This window comes from Tetrao urogallus, assembly GCF_951394365.1.
Source record: "Tetrao urogallus genome assembly, chromosome: 9".
Classification (NCBI taxonomy): Eukaryota; Metazoa; Chordata; class Aves; order Galliformes; family Phasianidae; genus Tetrao; species Tetrao urogallus.
Window position 1 is genome coordinate 21,746,871 of NC_136822.1, and position 22,217 is coordinate 21,769,087.

The following is a 22,217-nucleotide window of genomic DNA, read 5'->3' on the forward strand; positions in this document are numbered from 1 at the left end:
AGTAATACAATTAAACCAGCACCATAATGAGGAACTGGAAACACCAGTCTTAGCTTGTAAAACAAAAGCTTCTAAATTCTAAAATAACGAAGTAACACGACTGCTGCACAAGATGTGAAGAATGCGTTATTAGACACAGCAGTAAAATGCCACATAAAACATACTACAGCATTACTCTTGTACCCACGTTTCTCCTGATATTAACTGCCCAGGACCAACACAGCCCTGGTCCAACATGAGGAACTTTGCTTAGTTAAATGTCTCCAATGAGGGACAATTAGAGAGATCCAGGTGTGCCCTAAATAACAGCTGTCCCATAAGCAGGTGGGCTGAGAGCCCACACAGCTAACTCAGCAGGTAACTCAGCTCTGTGCAAACCCCAATGCACAGCATGGGACACAAGGGAAAGGGTAAGATGTTAAAAAAGATAAAACTACCCCAAACTGGCAGGAGCCAACAATGAAGAAAAGGTTAAGCATCAGTCAAGAGGAATAAAGTAGATAACCAGTGTGTTGGTGAAGCTCTTGATCAGCTCCTTAAGGAGAAAACCAAGAGTTTGTGCTGCCAGCCCAAGTACAGTTTTTGGAGCCCTGGACACAATGAACAAAATGTTACTGTAGAAAAGAGCATGAGACAAGAACAAAGTAATGGGAAAATCTTTCAAAATTCACTGTTTAACTACAGGAATGGGTAGGAAGTGGAAGCTTTGGACTACCAAGTGGAGGAGGCACATCATGGCGGGGGCTTCAGAGGCAGGGGAGCAGTGAGGGGTGGGGGCAGCCACCTCAAATACTGCCAGAAGCAGAAAAGAAGGAACTTCTTCCCTTAGAATATCACTCCATGTTCATTAAACATCTATTTGTTGGGCCTCATCGTGGAAAAAGCCTAAGAAGGAAATGGCCAAAAGCAATTAGTGGCAACACAAGAAATCCCAAGGACACCCAACCCAAGAAGGAAATGAGAAGACAGGAGCCCCAGCCTAACAGTGGATTCCAAATACCAAACAGACCTCATCCATACCACATAGTTAAATTAAAAGTGTCTTAGGCTTGATATCTTGGCAGCCCCAGCATGGTGTAGATATTGGACAGAAGTCACTCAGCGAATCCCAGCCTGAGGCCCAATGCAAACCACTGTTGCAATGTTTCAGGAAGGCATCTGTTGCTGATGGGAAGCAATTTGCCCAGGGTTGCCCTCCACACGGCCGGACCCCAGGGTGCAACAGGGACCCCACGTGCCCCAGGCTGGGTATATGCATGGTGTGGAGCAGATCGAGCAAGTCTGTGCCTACATTTACATCATTAAAACCCACATCATCTGTGATGGAGTATTCTTGATAAGCGTTACTGAACATGACAAATTAGGTGATAATTTTATATCCAATATCCACAATATCAATTCTCAAACAAAACAATGGCCAAATACATCAGAAAACTCTACCTTAATATGTTTAAGAAAAAAGGTTATTACCTCAGGGAAGGCTCTGCTCACAGAACTATTAGTATTAGCACCCAGTTGTGCAAGAACTCATTTTGAAAATGATTCTCTGCTGCGCATAAATGGCACAGAGAAATAATGCGTGATCATTTTTAATAGAAAAATTGACAGCCAGGCTGTATCAAGCTGATTTTATAAAGTAATTTGTTCTTGGAATTTGACCAAAGGAAAAATGGATAGACAGCATTAAGAGGTCAACCAACCACATAGTAATTTACACTTAACAAATTCAAGTTATGACTAAGATTTGATAATTCCTGTATGGAAAGTTAATACATCACCTTAATGCTAAAATTAAGACCTTTTCAAAAGTACTCAGAGCTCCTAAAATGCTATTCATACAAAGTCGATCTGGGTTCAGTTCTGCCATGCAGGTGCCAGCTGATCTCATCAGCTTTTACCATTCCGCCGCTCTGCGCTGTGCCCTATGCTTCTTGCTGTGGATTTAACACAGCCACAATGTGGGGCATGCTGCTGGAGGCACGCCACGCCGTTCAGCAGTAGGCAGAGCTGCCAAATCTTCTCTCAAGAGCAGCGCCCTTGCAGCCTGGGCTTACCTCTGCAGAGCGTGGAGCAGATGGGGAATGAATCACCCCCAAGGAGGCGACTCTCCGCTGCGCCGCCTTTGTCTCTGCTCAAATTGCAATGGCTTTCCTTCCAATGTGAAATAATTCCCCACTTTCAGAGAAATTACCTAAGATAAGATGGGCTTTTTCCTTAAATATATTCCTTTGGCAGAACCGTTCAGCGCATTCGCCCTCCTAAAATGTCACATACATCTTACTGATGAACTTGAGCTGACCCTAACAAGTTATTTCATATGCGTAAGCAGTCAAGCTGGCTCAAAAAATGTAGTTATTGAAAGAGATTTAGAACCTCATGAAGACCAGAACAATGTTTGCTACTTCACCGCTTAGATTTGCAGCAGTGAAAGAAATAGCTAAAATTGTTAGTATTTATTCAGGTAAAGGTACGCTTTCCTAGTATAATTCACCTAGAAATTTATTTTAGGAGCAGAAATAAATACCCTCCACTTCAGGAGAATATAAGCTGAACATATGTGGAGAGCTACACTGTCCTCGTGTAATGCACACCATTAAAGGGATGCTGTCACATTGTGCTATCGCTATAGCCACTAACACACTTTGATGGATTTGGCTCTGGCTGTTCTAACAGGGTTCTCCCTACATACTAATATGTTTCTATTACATGTATTTTATGTACTGAATTCCTTCTGGTCCTAGTAATCACGACTCCATTGTTTATTACTTAGACTTTGTACATTTTTTTTCCTCTGCTTTGGTAACATCAAAATATAATTAATTGCAGCAAGCAAAGCTAGTTACCCCAGGGAAATCCTGTTCTCACACAACCCTTAGTTGAAGCCATACCTCCCACACAACTGATAGACAGAGAAATTAAACAACAACAGCGCGTCAGTTGGAACGCCCCAAGTTCTAAATCAAACTTGCTGTTTTTAAGCATCATCAATACCAAACATGGTAAACCTGTTGTTAGACATCACTCCAAAGCCTCCCCCTGTTCCAGAAGTCTGCTGGCATAGCTGTGCTTCACCCCAGCAGCGTGTCCCCGCTGACTATTCCCACACAATTACGGTTCAGAAATGTCTCGTTAGACATTTTGTCATCAACTGAGATCATTTTTGAATTGATTTTGCCACTACTCAACTGAAATGTAGCAAACTGACTCACCGCATCGATAGTCAACATTCAATAGATGCACATAAAGAAACCTATCAGCCTTCTGCTACCACCAGCAAAACCAAACTGAGAGTGTCCTTTTGTAACACAGCACTAAAAAGCCCCAAGGGAAATTACTTGTAAGAGTGCTAGATGTGCACAGAGCAATCTGGAACGATGATGTTGTGTACACAGATAAATACAAACACATTGCAGGAACTATTTCTACGTAAAATGCCCATTCAGAAGATAAATGTCGTGCTGGTCCAGAAGCTTTGCGTAGACTCACTTACATAGCAAAGGGCTAAAATTGTCTGGAGTGAATTAAAAGAATTGAAAATAACATTTGTTTCCATATTCACTTAATTTTAAATGCTTTCTTATAGCCCACATCAGCATTAATGTTTCCCACAAAATCATCCAATATTTGATTTCTAATTAAGCCCTTTTCTTTCCAGTGGTTGATCTGTCTTCCTGATGTTTAATTACATTTCCATCTACGTTATTCAACAGCAAATGCAAAGATTTGCATTTTTACATTATACAGAAATCACTTGGTAAATGTTTATCAAATACAGCTCCTTCTCCCTTTTGCTGTTCATGGATTGATGAAAGCAGCCTTGTAGACACAAGACAATGCTCCCTGTAGAAATGCTCCTCTTCCTTCTATGTGTACCTATGTAAACTCAAGGAGCTGCTTGTCAGGATTGCACTTGCTTAAGGAATTTGGTACTCCCCTTCACCTCTGCTGTCTCCTCACTGCTCCTATGTAAGCAAACTGTGATTTGTAACCAGTGTTGGCGTACAACAGAGGACAAACACTGACTTCAGCTCAGGGATCCCTTGCATTTGGGTACCTACAAATGTCCAGAAGTTACAGACATATTTTGTTCCAGTTCTAGAGCCAAACCTTAATAATTCACTGGGCCAAAAGAGTGCAGCTTTAGAGGTACTGCACTGATGTGGAAGGAATACCAACCACACTGTTTGCAGGGGCAGAAAGAATTCAGTACTCAGTCTCTTCCCGAGAAGACCTTTCCTTTCCATTTTACTGCCTTCATATCAAGTAAAACAAGCTCTTATTTCATAAACCTCTTTGTTTTGATTCATTTTGCCATGCGGGCTCTACTAATCCATTCTAGACAAACAGAAAGAATAATTCTCTATTTGACCTTCTGGAACAAAATTATAAGGTTTTTTTTGGCAAGGGGATCAGTATGTTGCTACAGAGTGCTTTGATTTAAAATATGTACAACATAATGTATTAATTCATTTATCACAGTTAATGTCTCTGAGCTTCTCTGCAATATAGAATAACAGATTTGTAAGAATTGAAGCAAGTCACGCTTTCCATTTGGCTCTGGAGATCACTTTGCTAATCACCACAAATTACATTAGCTCATGGAAGATTCACCTAAACAAACTACTGCCCTATTGCTAATACTGCTTGCTTACTGCCAGAGGTAAAAACCTATTTGTACAGTCCCAGCTCATTCTGTGTACCACCTCCATCCACACCTATTTAAGACTGGATTACTGGGGCATACTTGAACAATTCTTGCTAATAGTTTAATATTTACTCTTGGAAACAAATTAGCCACGGAGAAAACCAGTGGCAGAAATATTTAGCTTGAACAAGGGCAAAACAACAGGATTACTAAATCATGCTTATAGATGCCATTCCACTTTCCAGAAGAATAGCATTTTTCTCAAATACGTCCCTCCCAGCAGAGCTGTCCTGCACTTGGTGTCAGACAAAGCATGAATTCCTTTTGGAAAGTTGGAACTATTTTTGGTTACCTAAACATGGAACTCCAATTTTGTCAGTGCATTATAGGGTATTTTCCTATTTTAAGTAGGACAGAAGGGCAGGGTTGGTTTGTATTGCTTAAGCAGCTGGAAGGAAGGAACAAAACAAGAAAGGATCCAAAGGGAAGAAAAAAGGGCAGAGCAGCAGTTGAGGGTCCCCTTTTCAGCCAAGAGAGATGGCTTGAGGTGAGAGGAATATTTAGTGTATTTATGCTATACTCAAGACAGAAAACATTCACAGCTGCACACAGGGGAAGCCGTGAGCAGGGGGAATGGAGAAAGCAGAGAGTGAGGGAGGGAATAACAGAACAGGAGGAGAAATAGGAGATGGAGGGCTGTGCTGTGGTGAGGAATGTCCCAGACAGCAGGTTTCATGAATCTGGCCTCCTTTCCTCGTGCACCACCTTCAGACAGTTGTTAGAGCTGCTCCAAGGGACACTAAGCTCAGGGGCAGGCACTGATTTGCTCTGATCTAGTGAGAACTAAAAAGCTCCATGGTTTACGTCACTAGGTCGGAGTGCGAGTCCTGCAACAGAGCAGTAATTAAAGCTTAAATGGCACTGAAGTGTAGGATATCACAGCCACAGTTCTGCTGGATAGCTAAGGGAGTCAGTGCTAGAGAGAAGAGAAACACCTACATTTTTCTCTGTGTGCCTTCTGCTATGGGACTGGGCAGGAAAACGCATTTGATGTCACTTGGTTTTGCCACTTCCCCCTTTTGTATCAGTCTTTTAACCAAAGCATGCTGCAAAATCATTTCAGACAGGATATGGCAGGAAACATGCAAGCCTCACCTCTGAAGCACAGGCGTTGTTCAGCATTCAAAATAAGCAAAATTAACATTTGTACAATCCATGCTGCAACTGGGAACAATGAGACAACTTCCCAGGACCAAAAGGTCAGAGCTCCTTCAATAATAATGTACAAAATCCCAACATCCAGATATCTGCCAGACGCAGGGCCTGGGGATTGGGCTCAGAAGAAGTTTTAAACCTGCTGTGAATGGAGACTAGATTTGACTGTAGATCTTTTCCTTGCTTCTAAATAGCACTGCCTTACAGCATAGAAATCCAAGATCATTTTGGCTAAAGGTGACACAGTTTATAAATACACAATATTATAATTGTGTGATTAATAACATTACATATAATTGCATTCAGGACATCTTTTTCCTAAGCCACAAGGGCAACAACTTCTAATAAAGCACTTTAAGTTTGAAAGACATGCCATTGCCCAAGACTTTTTCCAAAAATGGACACATTTCTTAACTCTCAATCTACACTGCAGACCACTGCAGAGAAAGGTAACCAATATAAAACAAGGGAAAATATATTTAAACTCTGATTCTCGTTTGGATGAAATAACATCTATTAAAAGGTTGGGAATAGCTGCAAGGAAAACAAACTGCTATTAAAGAGTTACAAAACTGTTGGTGAGCAGCACGTGGTAACAGCATGGCTGTTACTTTTTTTTTTTTCCTTCTTTTCCATTTACAGAAGTTTGCATTTTGTGATGAGAGTGGTCTGAACTGTCGATTTTCTGGAGAGATGTTCGCCCCCACACTATGAGCAGCGACACAACGTGCATTTTATGATTCAATAAAAAAGCCACTTCAGCTCTGGACACTGTAAGCAGTCATGGATTTTACTATTAAACCTGCATCAGAGTAGCTATTTTGAGTTTGTAGTACAGAAAATGATGTACGCACAAGATAAGCAGTGGAACCTTAGCAAAGCTGTATATGCATGACTATTAAAAAGAATAATAAAAACTTTTATGAAGAAATCAAATACCAGTGTTTTTTATCTTCTATTTTACTCCCTCCTCCAATAATAAGCTAAGTAAATTATCTGCTAATTCATACTAAGTAGAACCGTTTTTTTTTTTTTTTTAATTGCAGCCCAAACTCCCAAGGTTACAAGAAATTCAGTCAGATAAGAGTCTTAATTAAGAACACAATGACTTGCAAACATTTCTTTGCAGTTGTCTATATTATCTCTGATTTAATATGCTCCGTGCCCAGCTAATTTGCTCCAGCTCCCACCTATTGCTTTGCAGAATCAAAGAACGGCTGAGGCTGGAAGGCACCTCTGAATGTCACCTGCCCAACACGGTGCCTGAGCACAGCTACCTGCAGTGAGCTGCCCAGGTCCACATCAGGTGGCGTTCCAATATCTCCAAGAAGGGAAACTCCAGAACTTGAGCAACGTGTGTCAGCGCTCAGTCACCTTCACGCTGTAAAAGTATTTCCTTGTGTTCAGACAGAAGCTGCTGCATTTCACTTTGTGCTCATTGCAATTTTGTTCTGAACACAAGAGAACAAATATTACGGATACTGCCACGGGCTTGAAATAACATGATTTTCATTCTCCAGGAAACCCTTTGAGGCAAAGTAGAAATCTTGTGTTTGATGCGTATTTGTTTTATGTGTTTGGCCGCAACTTAAGTACTTTCTTCAGTTTTGGGCTCCTCACTATAAAAAAGACTTTGAGGCCCTGGAACGTGTCTAGAGAAGGGCAACAAAACTGGTGAGGGGTCTGCAGTACAAGTCTTATGAGGAGCAGCTCAGGGAGCTGGAATTGTTTAGTCTGGAGGAGGCTCAGAGGAGACCCTACTGCACTCACATCTTCCTGAAGGGAGGTTGTGATGAGGAGGGGCTTGGCCTCTTCTCCCAGGCAACAAACAGGACTGAGGAAAGGCCGCAAGTTGTACCAGAGGAAGTTTAGATTAGACATAAGGAAGGACTTTTTCTCTCAGAGAGTGGTCAGACACTGGAATGGCTGCGCAGGGAGGTGGTGGAGTCACCATTCCTGGCAGTGGATGAGGCGCCTGGATGTGGAGCTACAAGATCTGGTTTAATGCTTGTGGTAGCAGTGGTGATGGGAGGACGGTTGGACTAGATGATCTTGCAGGTTGTTTCCAACCTTGCAATTCTATGATTCTATGATCCTATGTTGCCTTTGCAGCCACTCCAGCACAGAGGGAGGGAGATCATGGAAACAAGCAGCGGCCCCAGGGCGGCCCCAGCCCAGGGCGGCCCCAGCCCGACCCGTGCGGTGCGCGCCGGGGGGCGGAGCTGTCCGCAGTGCTGAACGGGCGGCGGTGCCGCTCTCCGCAATGCTGGAGGCCCCGGGGTCGCTCCGACCCAAAGCGGGGACAAAAATCCGTTCGCTTCCATACCAGTGTTTTGGATTAGATTACAAAGGAATGAAGAAATAAATAAATTAAAGCCAACACCCCGCCGCAATGCTCTGAGAAGTCTGGACCCGGGGCTGTCTCGCACTAGCTTTTGCCTGTCTGCTGAGGATTATCAGGTTTTCTGTGGCTTTCACAGATTATGCCTTTGAGACTGAACTATTTGAAGATGTGATGTTATCAGAAAAACAGGTCACACCCGCAGCCAACTGCCAGTGGGACATATCTGGCATCATCTTTATTTATTTTCTGAGTAGCTAGAGATACTGTTCATTTCTGATGGAAAAGGAAACCAGGAACTTAGCCACAGACCACAGAGAAAGGTGAATTCTGCCACCTTTCTACACAGTCACAAGAAAGAAATTAAAGAAGATTATTTTCAAATCTTTCTGTTGCTCCTTTTTTTTTTCATTAATTATTCTTCATTTAAACTAAAAATGTAAAAGGAAAGCAGAAGTAACTGGATATGATACAGATGCTTATTGTGTGCTCCTCATCCAGTAATCTGACAAGTGATTGACAGTAGGCATTTTCTAGCAGCTAGAAAATCGCCTGTACTACATACACACAAACACAGTTGGCAAACCCCTTCTTTGTGGCCTACAAAGCTGTAGTCTAACAGGAAAAATATGTTTCCCACCTCATCACTGAAGTTACATCCATTCTGCTCACTATATCTGTATTCTACTGGGAGGAAGGCCCAAGGGAACACTGCATACTACAGCACAAACAGTTAGAGATGGCCTCATTGCTTTTTTCCCCACTGTCAAGAATGATACTGGGAGAGAGGGAGAGGAAGAGGAAGGGAATCTGTTACTTTCAGGTAAAACTTCAGTATTATGTAACTGGTATCAATTACAGGTAAAATCAGAAGAGTCAAATTCACATAAAAGCAGTTTAGCAGGCACTTAGACAATTTGACCTGACATTTTAAAAGAGAACCGATTCATTTTAAACAGGAGATTAAATCACACTGTGAACAATTACAGGTCTTTATCCTCTAAGTTTAATCTCCAAATAAAAAAAAAAAAAAAAAAAAGGGACTTTAAAATCTTGTACTGGCACTTGTAGGCAACAACATACAAGGCATTCATTTGTCTTTCACTGATTTATGGTACTTTGCTTAACTAAATAGCAGAAAATCTTCTATGCTTTTGAAATTCATCTTTCACCATTTCCTTCTCAGTCTCAGGTGTTGTTGACACTTCTGGGTCAGAATCATTTTCTCTGGTTGTGGGTGCACTGCCCTTCCTCCCATGCTGCACTCAAGCTATGTGCGTGCTATGAGAAGGCCGTGTGTTTGATTCCAAGCATTTTTGACTGGGTATTACAGGCTTTTCATTGGATTTCAGTTTCCAAGTTTCAATCAGTTTTTCTACTACCAATCTGCACATTCTGTCTTATTCTCTAAGAACAGAAAAGTTTCAAGGGCAAGAGAGTGAAAAAACATTTTTAACTACGACTTCTATCAGCCCAGTTCCTCACTTCCCCTTACAAATGCCTCAGGAGGTCTGTAGTCACAGTGGAAAAGAGCTTCTCTTTCAGCTACAAATGACCAAACATTATTCTACACTCTCCAGCAACATACCTGTTGCACGTGCTGATACTTCGTTTTCAGGTATTATTCATCCAATTAAGAGCTTCAAAATTCTACCTCACCACAGCTGCTGGACCCATGCACATGTACAAATAGATATTTGGTGTGTGCAGTTTCAATACCCATCCTGCTGCAGTAATCTGCATTCGTCAGCCTACAGGCTCTCATTTGTTTTGTGGACAGAGATTCTGCCTTTCATCATTCAAGTAGACAACTACTTTTTCACCCCCAGAAGTACCTGCGATGCAGCTGAGCAGAGCACCAGGAGGCTTGCACAGCAAAAGGAAATCGAAAACCAGGATTAGATTTCAGCTGAATTAAGTGGCTCTGTTGTGACAGTGGTTTCTCAGAATACTTCATAAATTTTTCTCTCCCATCTGCAAATCACCGCTTATTGCTAACATATTTTGGCATGCTAGCTGCATTCTGCCTCTTTGGAAAAGAGATGAAAAACCTCTCCAGGGAGCACAACTTTCATTTTGACTTTCCCTCTCTTCCAAATTTTTATTTGGGAGACTTCATACTGCTCAGCACAGTATACTTTTACACAAAGACTAGCATTAAGATTATTTCTTAGGGCAGCAGCAACACCGCATTCGATCACAATTTGTCCTCGGTGCATGCGTTCAAGGTCCTGCATGGGTGACCCACTGTTAGCACTGCTGTGTGCTCTCCTCTGAGCTCACCACACAGCCAGGACCACAATCCACAAAGGACCACAGCTGTTTTATTTCTTTAGAGGTAAATATGAAACAAAACTATCCTGGACTTACAGAAGTAGTGCCTCCCCACCAGATCTCACACCTTCAACCATCTCCTCTTAGGCCACAGATATGGCTTCTCCTCACCTCCCTCCTCTGCTCCTGATGCTCACAGTGTCTCCCAGCACTCTCCAGTGCAAGCAGAACAATAACATAAATCTGATTTTAAATGGTTTGGGAAGACTTTGGAAAGCACAGAGGCGTCTGTTGGAGTTGTAGTGCCTCAGCTGAGAGCCGCAGTGCGGGTGCCCCAGATCTTTGGCACTGCAATAGCCAAGGACACACAGAATGGGTTCTTTTGGCCTTCAGAAACGTTCCCTGAGTTTTCAAAGCTTATTGGCACCGGGCACCAGACAAGTGCCAGACAATATTCCCATCTTCCTTCGCATTAAACAAGTATGATGCAGCAGTTGGATGAACAGGCATTAACCCAATGTTAATGCAAACTATGCAGTAATTCTAGTGTCTCAAGCTGCATGTTTCACATCACTACAACTCAAGTGAGATGTACTCACTTTCCTGTAAGATGCAGAAGTGCTGAGAAAGTGTTGTTTTCCCAAGCAGGTTCCCGTGGAGGGCTGGGGACCCCACAGGAGCTCTGTGTGTGGGGCAGGGGTGACCTCTGGTGGTGGCTGTGCCTCTGCCCCAGGTAACAGCAGGCCCCCAAGTTATTTCTCTCATTACAGGAGCTTAATTCACTCGATATGTGAGACATTGGCACATAACCCAATGCTGAGACACACTTTATCATCCTGGCCTCCAGCTATGAGCACGAGGCACCTAAAAATAGAGCAGTGTGCTCTCAGTAATATTTCATTAAATGCTGTCAAACCCGATGCTGCCTGCCCAACCACAGCCGTGCCACAAAAATAGCAGCTGCAGGAAGCAGCTCACCTCTTGTCAGGTTTAACCTGGATAACACAGCCCAGCAGAGGAAGAAGTTGAAATGTCCTCTAACTTGCAGACCAGAAGTACAAAAGTCATGGCTGATCCCTGGGACCATGCTGTGTTCTGCACCGTGGGGCATTTTTCCAGCTTTGGACTCGGCAAACAGGCTCCAAAGATGCAGTTAAACCACCTCCTCACACAGATGCTTCACCTGTTTTAAGAACCCCACTGGCTTCTCCACTATGCAGTGAATTTGGAAGTCACCAAATGCTGCCCTGTGATCTCCACGAAAGCTTCCATAAGTAAGCACCTTGCCCTCATGCTGATGCCCTGCAGGGTGTGCTCCCAACTGCCCCACGTGCTCCCAGCTGGGCAACATGACATACCTCACCTGTACTTATTGGGACAGCCTGACATGCTGGCTTTTTTTACCTCGTATTTTTTTGAAGCTATTGAATTACTTTCTGCGCTCGGGTCCACTGCTTCCTCAAAACAGATGTATGCTGTCTCCAAGCTGAAAGCAGTATTTATAGGCTCGATATCTATCTGATTTATTGACCTAAAAAAGCCTACTCCAGGGACAGCCACAAACCCACATAATATTTGCTAAAATTGGCTCCTGGTTTGGAGTCACTGTGACAAGAGGAGCACAGCCTCCGCCAGCAGCTTCCCAGTATGCAGTTGGTGCATCGCTTCCAAAATCAAGCTTCATTTTTAATCCCTAGATCAACTTCCCCAAGTCTCTTTTAGTAAAACAAAATAATGCCAGAAAACATATTGGTTTCTTGGAAAAACACCAGAATTTGCCACTTTTTTCTTTTTGGAGAACACCAACACGAAATGCCAAACACGCACCCAAGTGAAGAGCTTCGCTTATTACAGAAAAACCAAAACACTTTGGAAACATCTTTTTTCCCCACTCAGAGTAGCACTGCAGTGTGCAGTACACAGTGTTCCTATGATGATGATTTCTACGACAGATCTATGTCTCACTTGCACAACACCTGTCACGACACCCAACTGTCCCCTTACACGTCCGTTTGAGACGCCGCAACGACTTTCATTTCCCGCAGAGCCCTCGATGGGAGCCATCAAAAAGGAGCCCACAGATCACCGTGCCCAAGGCTGTACTCACTGGCGTGCTGCTGTCCGAAAAGGTGTTCATGCTGATGGAGCTGCTCATCTTGTCAGAGGACAGGGAGGGCGGAGAGGGGCTGCGCTTGCCCAGCTGCTCCTGGCGCTGCAGGTACTGCCGCCATGCGCGCTGGATGCTGGGCAGACAGCAAAGCACACAGTTGGTGAATGCATGCACAGGAAGGATTTATGCTAAGAACCACTGAGGTTGGAAAAGACCTCCAAGATCACCCAATGTTCCCCACTGCAGCGTGTCCCTCGGTACAACATCTAAACGTGGTGGTCTTATCTTTGTGCACTTCGTTTTGAAAACTATTGTGCACTGCTACCCTGTGTAGGACGTCCACTGTCACTGCTAGCATATCTTGAGACACTTGTTAAGTAGATGGAATTCTTTATTACCTCTGTAGGCCTTGTATTATGCACTCCTGGTGTATCTTGGGATGCCTGTTAAGTAGACACAATTCTATATCTCTAATCCTTCAATCACTTGTGTGAGTTTAAATCTAAGACTACTTAACTCAGCAATTCTCTCACAGCTTGCAAACACAGAGGAAGACAATTATCCGCTTAAAGGAACGAACAGCATAAAAATCTTACACCAGTAATAAAGATTGTAATACAGACACGGTTGGCCCTTCAGAGCCAGCCCAGCACCCTCTGAAATCCACCTCCCACTGCCAATGGGACTTAAAACTGCTTCAGAGCAATGTGTGGGAATACAGCAGGAGCTCTGCTTCCAAACCCTGAGCTTCGACTGTGAGGAGGAGTAAAGCCAGCCGAGCCCACAGCCCCTGAGCACCTGCTTGGGCAGCGTTCTGCAGTGCTTTCCCTGGCTGCAGCTCGACAGGTGGCAGTGCAGCACCACCAGAGATCCTTGCTGTCAAGTCTGTGCTGCTAACAGCACGGATGTGAAAGGAAATTATGGAACAAGCTGACAACCCAACGGAAAAACAGGGCTAAGTTCTGACCCGAGGCTCATCTCAACTACGGCAGTGCAATGAGACTGCAATGTTCCTTTGGGGGATTTTTAACGTTTGATTCACTGGCGGATGAATTCAGCAAAGCCTTCGCCATGCCTGGTGATGGGGTGCAGCACCCTGACCTCGGTGTGCTCTCAGCTCTGCAGAGCTCCCTGGTTGCTCTTCCAGCAGCACTGTGCAACCCTGGGGGCTCAGCACCAGCCCGGGCACTCCTTGCTGTGACCCTCAGCCCCACTCCTGCTGGCAATTTGGAGGTGTGAAATACAGACCGTGCTCCTCCCTCCTGCAGGGAGCCTTACAAATGCTTTCTAGTGCAACCCGAAGGATCCAAAGCCTTTCCTACAGATGTTCATTGTCCTAGGAATACTCTTTCCACTTTGCCTTTGTAGTAAAGGTGTCACTTCTGCTCTGAGTTCCACAAGCAGGAAAAAAACCCACACAGCCCCCAGATGTTGCTGCTAAGACCTCATGGCTCTCTCCAGCTCTCTGGCAGGAGGTTGTGGGGAGGTGGGGGTCACTCAGCCCCTGCTCCCAGGTAACAGCAATAGAGGCCTCACATTGTGCCAGGGGACAACGTGCATTTTAGAGCAATTTGGATCGGTCAAGCCCCACGTTGCTTTCATACAACAGCTTTAAGATGGACAGGAATATCAACTAAAGGCCTCAGGTGCAAACGCCAGTGGAGGAGCTTCCAGTAAATGTGTTTTGCTTAAAAAAGAACTTGCATCTTCACATCTCAAGCATTTACACTTCACATCACCTCAGCTCCATGCTCCACTGCAAAACATGTACCAGCAGTATTTACATATTTATGCTTACATGTATTTTCCATTCTAAAGCACGAGAATAAACTGAAGTTAAGGTACAGCTACCCCTCTCAGAAGCTCTCTGGGCTTTTCTTTTCAGTGGCCTTACATTGGCATGTCTAAAAGACACTGGCTGGATTTTAATTTGAAACTTCATGTCCTTTTAATATTTTAAGAAAGCATTAATGTTTTATCAACACATACAGCACATTCAGTGCAGCTTTTTGGTTGGAAGTGAACTTCAGTATGCACAACTGCATGATGCTCCACCCTGGCAGCTCAGAATTTTGCCAGTGGCTTTGGGGCTCAAGCACAACCTGCTCTGTGCTCTGCTTCATTATACTTAGAGTTGCACAGACATATGGGGTGGACACAAGCTGGGTTCTGAGGTTCAGGAATCTGACAATCTCAGCAGCACTTAAATGCAGAAAAGACATTCCTGGTTACTCACATTTTCACTTTTGTTTCCAAGGGCTGTAAGTTGATACGATATTTTTCAATATTATTTTCCTCATCCATGGCAAGCTGATGGCTACAAAACAGAAGAGAAAATGGGTTGGATGTGTCTCAGCATGACACTTTTGCAATCACTGTGAATTAATTCAGAAAACTTGACAAGACCATGCAAGAGGCGCTTGTTTGCACGTGTTGCTGCCTCTGGGGGAAGGCATCTGAATCCCCATGTCCAGCCCCACCTCACTTAACAAGAAGAGGGAATTTGGACCCAGTTCCCAGGCTGGGGCTGCTTGAGTCCTTGCAGCTTTCTGCACTGAACCATCTAGATGCCAGCCCCAGAGACAGGCGCACCAAGCAAAGAAGCTGCTGCAAACAAAACCACTGGCAAATGTAGTAGATATTCTTGCTAAATTAACTTTCATCCCTGGGGCTACATTTGAAAAGCTGGAGAGTAAAATGGAAAGTAACAATGGTAATGCTGGCAGCAAATGAATTACATCAGCAAAGGCCATACAAGAAGATGAAGAAAAATTCTTTGTGATGAATGGTGACTGAGGAGTCGGCGCTGCAAACCGATTGCTTTGAGAAAGCAATTTTAAAGTGCTACAAGATAAAAATCAAACATCTTGGGACACTGCTTTGGATGGGATTGGCAACATGAATGAAAGAACTCTGCGTGAAAATTTGTAAGGTCAGACCCCAACCTGGGGAGTTATTTTGAGACTTTAACTGGACGCTCAATTACATCACCAATCAGTGCCAGTTTTCAGAAATTAGCCTCCTGTAACTAAAAGTAAGGACTGTTTGTGGGCTAGATGTGAGACCTTGTAGATCCAGTATATTGCCAAGTGAAAAATATATGTACAAGAAAAAACACATGTGAGATATAGTGGAAATCACAGCTTTACCTTTGAAGCGAGTATTTGCCATCATTGACCTGTTCCAGGGTGTTCTGGAGCCTTCTGAGCTCTTCCTGGAAGAAGAGAGAGAAATGTTTCAACATGCTGGTGGGCTGAGACTAAAGATCCCCCTTCCAGCTCCAACCATTGGGCCCAACCACAAAGCACAACGTTGCCTCAGGCAGCGCCTTCAGGGCATGCTTCCCAACATACGTAATAGCTACAAAGAAACCAACACCTTTCTCAATATACACAGCAGGTAAAGATCAGACTTACAAAAAATAATAGGCAGAGTGAAAGAGGAAAGTGTTCCTTTGTTTGCTAGGTGTGTGGCTGCTGTGATTTGAAAGATGGTCTTGGGAAGAGGTGATGAGCATCGGCTCACACCAAAGGGCATTTCCCTTTGTTCTGCAATCAAACTGTATTTAGTTGCACAATTAAGAGAGTTGCTAGCTGAGATTCATAGCCTGCCATCTTCACCTGGGTATTTGCATTGGATCCTGCTTCAATAGAAGAGACGTCAAGAGCTGAACTGCAGACGTAGATGGGGTTCCCTGCATCCACACTACGGGTCCAGGAAAAGTCCCTCATCAATTTCAGCACAAAGGGCTTAAAAACTAAGTTGTGTTTTTCTAGCAGTGCTATACTGTGTTCAGAAGGGGTGGGAGCTGAGGGATGGTGGAGATCTGCAACCGAGCTAAAATTGAGAAGTACACAATGTGAAATGCAATAAAAACAATTTAAATACAGATATTTGTTTTAAGCAGGTGCAAACCTAGAATTAAAGCAGATTATAATCTATGTTAAATCGTTTTCCTGGTGCCAGACCATCTCTGCGGGCCACCAAGGTGGTTCACTGCAGGACGGGGAACGCTGGGACACTGCAGAGCACAGCTTGGCCTCACAGCCACTGCAGGAGAAGAGTGTTGGTCTGTTCCTACATGATTTACTTATAAAGGTGCATCTCTATCCTCTTTCATAATACATAACCTGCCACTGGAAATAACCCATCCTCAAACTTCCAGGGCTTTGCCTTTCTTTTTATGCTCAGTCTTTCCTGGCACATTAAAAATAAGCAACTTCCAAAATTGTTTTCCTCGAAGCACAGTTTGGTTCAGAAGATAACCTTTATTCTCCCATATTATTCGGCCGGTCATTTTTTCAGCGTGTCCCAGAGCACTGTAAGGTAATTCAGAATGTGAAAACAATTTGCAATTGACTTTATATATAGCCCTGGGTGACAAAACCTGCACAACTTACATAAATCATTTCTTGTGTTTGACATCATTTTCTATTAACCTAAGGGTGAAGACGGAACAGAAAAAGTAAAAACCGAAATCAGTTGTGACATTTTTGACTATTCAGGCTTTCAATTAAACATCACCAGCCTGCCTGTCTAAAAGCCATAACATAAGGCAACTACAAAAGGGGCACAGTAACGTTTGCATAATTGGGAAGAGAAGGAGACATAAAATCCATACTAATTTCAGTTTTGCGTCATTAAACATGAAGCATTGATTATTGCTCCTTGCAACCATGGCTGTGGCCCAGCTCTGCTGCTGTGCCCGGACCCTGGGTGGCACTGAGCAGGGGTTGATGGCAGCAGCCAACTGGGCGATGTTTGGCACAGGTCACACCAGGAGCGACCCAGCTGCAAACTCAGGCTTGGGAAAATTAAACTGGAAGAGATCCACGCTTCTGTTAGAACACGCGACAAATTACGGTGCCTCTATAGAACTTGGTAGAATGTGAACACACTGAAACTTCTTGCAGTTTTCATTTTCCTACTTCAGTGGAATACAGACACTAATAGCATACTCGTTGGAGCTGCAGAAATGTGTGTAATCATTAAGGCTGGAAAGCACCTCTAGGATCATCTGCCCAACCAACCCACCCCACCATGCCCATGAGCCACGTCCCCACTGCACTTGGGGCTCCCCAGCTCTGCCAGCAAAGGCAGAGAGGTGACTTCTGCACAAGGCCGCTTAGGAAGGAAAAAAACATTTCCTGGATGTTTCTAAGCCACGCATACCTTTGGGAAATCAATATTCAAACAACAAATGCACTGGTCCCTAAAGTCTGCTTCGGAGAAGTTTGCTTCTAAAGGCCAATATTAGCGTAATGTCTAAGGGAAGAATTCTGCAGATGCAAAGTCATGCCTAGAGAAATATTTACCTGGAATAGCAGGCTGTGAGCCTGTGCTGTCGCTGTGCCCAAAAATACCCATTTGGGTCAGTGGAGCTATTTATACCCATGGGTTTGTACCAGCACAAAGAAATCAGGGCAGAGGCCACGTGTTAAAAATTAACGTTCAGAATCCTTTCTGGACACGTGCCACCGTTGGAGCATCTCTGCCTCAGAGCTCTGCCTGCTGCTGTACAACAGGGCTTCCCCAGGGGGCAGAGATAGAGATTGGGGCACAAAGCCCTCCCAGCACAGGAAAACCCCAAAACTGCAGCAGTAAAGACCTGTTTTCCAATTTATAACTAAGGGCAGTTATTCAAACACGTCATAGAATCATAAAACGGTTTGGGTTGGAAGGGACCTCAAAGACCACCTAGCCCCAACCCCCAATCAAAGAGGCTATGCCTGATCCTTACCCAAGCTGCAAGGTGCATTTTTTATATTCAAATATCACATTACTCGTGTCCTCCTAGCCCACTGTGTCATTTACAGTGCCTGAGGGTGCCAGGAAGGAGCTGTGGAACCTCACCTGTTCACCTCCTGGGCTGCAGCAGCACCTCTGTGCGCAGCATCTCTGCTGGGCTCTGTTTGATCATCACTTTTCCCTGCAGTGCCTCACTGAAAACCAGCTCCCAGCCTTGTAAGGGTATCGGAGCAATAATCCTTTAGCAGAAACACATTATGCTCAGTTTTCCCAGGGAAGACCACGGTTCCCATGTTAAATGATGCCCCAGCTCGGGCAGCCAGCAGACCGCCTGCATTAATTCATACGTTTCAGTGGTGCGTAGAGCCTTCTGTGTCCCATTTAAGGGCTGGAGCACAGCAGCCAACACAGCACCCTGTGCACGCTGAGCAGTCAGTAACAGCGGTAATTAAACGTCAGACGGTGGCACGCGCTCCATATCTCAAAACAAAAAGAGACAGCAGATGATGGAGGCTGTTGAGTATTGAGGGCGGGAGGGGGAAAGCCCTACTGGGCAACCTAATAGGAAACACTTCAGCTATGAATATTCAAGGGAAGTACATTAAGTGCACACGATTAACATAGCTGCAGGGGCTCCGCAACGCACAGCTGTCAGAGCTATTTACCAATCACATCCAAAAAAGCCACGCCATCTTCGGAGTCACCTCAATCTACTTCAGTTGCAGATACAGATTTAGGAAGAAAATACAAACTAGCATGGTGGAAACGCGTGAGCTGCTGCAGGGAGACACAGCAAGGCAGTCCACTCAGACCCTGGCCCACAAGCTCCAATCTCACAAGTAGCTTGTCCATTTGGTTGTGATACCTCCAGGGCAGGAACAGCCCTCATTGCTTCCTTGTACATCAGGATTAGTTAAAATGGACTGTGGTTATTAACCGCTAATTAATAGCGAGCAACTTCAGACTCTTGTATCGCTCCTGCAGACTCTTCAGAGTCCTTCAGCTACAGACATTGCTCCAGTGGGTGCAGGGCAGTGAGCGCGTGCCAGCTCTGCCCACACACCCACCCTTCCCCACCAGCCAAAGCCCAAGGGCTGTTCCCAGAAGGATTCACCGCACCAAACAGCAAATCAGGTCAAGGACAGGGCTGGCACAACTGATGCGACTCAGGCTGGAGGAGGTGAGCAATAGTAGAGCATTGCTGGGGTGGGCACTGAGCATCACGGCGCTGTGGTGTAGATGAGCACACTGGTATGGCAGCAAGGCAGCAAGGCAGCCAGGAGCTGAGGCACAGAGCGTAGGGGAACAGCAGCTATTAAGCAATGAACTCCAGCAGCTTAATGCTCGTGTTGCTGGATGCCAGTGAGATATTTTGCTCATTTCCTATGTTACTGAGGATCAAAGTTATGCTCACAGAACTGCTCCAGTCGAGGAGCTGCTGGGGCTTCGAAGGCTGGAAGTCAAGGCTGGGTTGTGGGCAGCTCCTTTGGTCCTTCCACTGAAAACCCAGTGAGGCAGAGATGGAAAAGCTTTATTAGAGCAGTGAGTATACCATTATGCTGAAGATAAACTCCATGCTGCATCATTTCTGTTTTACTCATTGCTGAAAGTTCCCATGGGCTGTGATTGCCTCATATTCCAGCGGACGCTTTAATACATGAATCAGTAATGTTTTCATTTTCTTCACATAACCTCTCTCCTTCTCTGCTTATACCCTACAGACATACTATCTAATTGCTTCTCTTCTCTATATTGTAAATCATGATGCTCTCTCCTGATCATTGTTAAATCAAGACAGGACTTGAGGCGAAACTAAGTGTGAAAGCAGCATAGAGACCAAACTGCTGGAAGCCCTGGCCTTCAGACCCCTGAACTGAGCTGGTGCCCAATCCTTCTGCCACCATCCTGGCTGCACAGGACAGCTGATATATTAAGTACTCTCCTGAGCATGGTATAAGGGCAGGAGGGAAACGGAAACACAGCAACGCTGTGACATCTCCCAGGGGATAGGAGCGCTCACATAATGACCCGCTGAGTTCTTCATTTTCTGTGATATCAGTAAATTGTTGGTTTTTTTTTTTTCCTTCCTTCACTTCTGCCCTCGGGAAGAGTAACGTGCTGCACCGTGGCTGCAGAGCTACAGCAGCTCTGGAGACTTTGCCCAAGGATGAATCCCACTAAGAAGCCAAGTGAGAATCCTTTTAGAAAGCCTCTTCTTTCTGCTGTCACTGTGGTCAAGGCTTCCAGCAGCACCACTTCTGCCTTAGAGTACACACACTTCAAGCTTCTGCCAACAGAACAGACTAGAGAGAAATAAGCCTCTTGACATCTTGGCTTCTCTGCAGCTGAAGTGCTTCTGAAACTCCATCCAGTCTGAGCATGGAGTAAAAAGGTCTGGAACAGTGTGAATGCCATGGGAGAGCAGGGAGAGGAGTCTTAGAGGCAAGCAAAAAAATGCAAGTATAGACACTTTGTCCACATGTATACATATTGTCCACTGTTCTCTACCCTTCCTACAGTGAAAACCCACACAGAGCTGGAGCTGTCATGACAGCACAGCAGGAAATGTTTTTTCAAGGCAAGTTTCCATTTGGAATGAAAATGAACAATCCCTACGCCCTGGGTTACCAAGCAGTACCTCACAGCACAGCAACCAGCCTCCTGCAAGCCCTGGCTGCCATTGGACAGCCCTCCTTCTAGTTTCTTCACAAATGAAGGACACAAATCTGCACCCACTGGAAGAAACCCACACCGTCCAGCCACCCCGTCACCCTCTCAGATTTTCATTGCAAGTTACACTTGCGTCCAGCTTAATTTTGAGAGAAATATGATGAGATTGCAACCAAGCCAGGGTGGATTTGAGCACGCCAGGAAAGGGAAAGCCAGAGGAAAATCTGACATGACAGATCCATCTTCCATAGTCCCAGTGGAGGTTTCGTTCCCCCAGAAAAAGTAAGTGGCTCTTTTTATAGCTCATGTGCCTATTACTTCTAATGACAACAACAGATGACTGTTTTAAAACTGAAAAGAAAAATAGTAATCCAATTTTCAGCTTTTCAGCGTGTGGTTCTGTCTACTAATTTCCACAAAAGAGAAGACGGATTCCTACTTTAGGAATCAGAAGGTTACCATACAAGAAACATCTATTATAGAAATGCTTTTTACACTTCTGCACATTTCAGCACAGGCCACGCAGGATGCATCTGGTCCGTAACCAAAGGTGATGCTTTTAGGAAAGCATGCACCAATATCCATCACACTGCACTGTGGCAGCACTGAGTACACGGTCCTCATATCACCAACTTCACAGTGAGTGCCTCTGCTTGGAGAAAGCACACGTGGTGTAATGGCTGGATATTAAGAAACATTTCTTCTCCGAAAAAGCGGTGAGGCATTGGCACAGGCTGCCCAGGGAGCTGGAGGAGTCACTGTCCCTGAGCTGTTTGAGGGCTGTGGAGATGTGGCATTGAGGGTCAGTGGGCATGGTGAGGTGGACTGGGGATCTGAATGGTTCTGTGAGTGCTAGGAAGCTTTGTCCTCCACCACTGCACACATGGGGAGGTACATCCCTGGTCAGGACAGGCAGGGAGGACATCAGTGAGGCAGAAGCATCAGCCACCTCTGAGCAACCATGAGTGATCCTGGATGTGTGGCCACTCCTAGTTTTGGACAACTGAATGAAACACTGTCACTGCAAACTGCATGAGGCAGAGGTACCAGCACAGCTGGCAGCCACATGGCGTTCCTGATTGACCCAAAGGAGAGCAGCTGCAGCTAAGACTTTAGGTTCATGGAAGATCTGTGCTCCCACAGAACCATTTCCTCTGTTATGATGGACTGCAGATGGAGCAGTTTTGATTAGGGTCTTAATCTTTATGTGTATT

At 44.7% G+C, this 22,217-nt stretch overlaps 1 protein-coding gene across 3 annotated transcripts in view; it reads right to left on the bottom strand.

The window, feature by feature from the left end:
- The window catches only part of LOC306949948 (schwannomin-interacting protein 1), a gene marked incomplete at both ends in the record, with an annotated part of 100,379 nt that overhangs the window by 65,117 nt on the left and 13,045 nt on the right, over positions 1-22,217 (bottom strand). The window contains 3 exons of one of the 3 annotated variants that reach the window (XM_079540010.1): positions 12,583-12,718; positions 14,822-14,902; positions 15,735-15,793. In XM_079540010.1, the coding sequence (XP_079396136.1) occupies positions 12,583-12,718; positions 14,822-14,889 (204 nt within the window). Of the gene's footprint in view, positions 1-12,582; positions 12,719-14,821; positions 14,903-15,734; positions 15,800-22,217 lie in introns of those variants that run through there. The other 2 variants (XM_079540009.1, XM_079540012.1) reach the window with 2 other exon arrangements.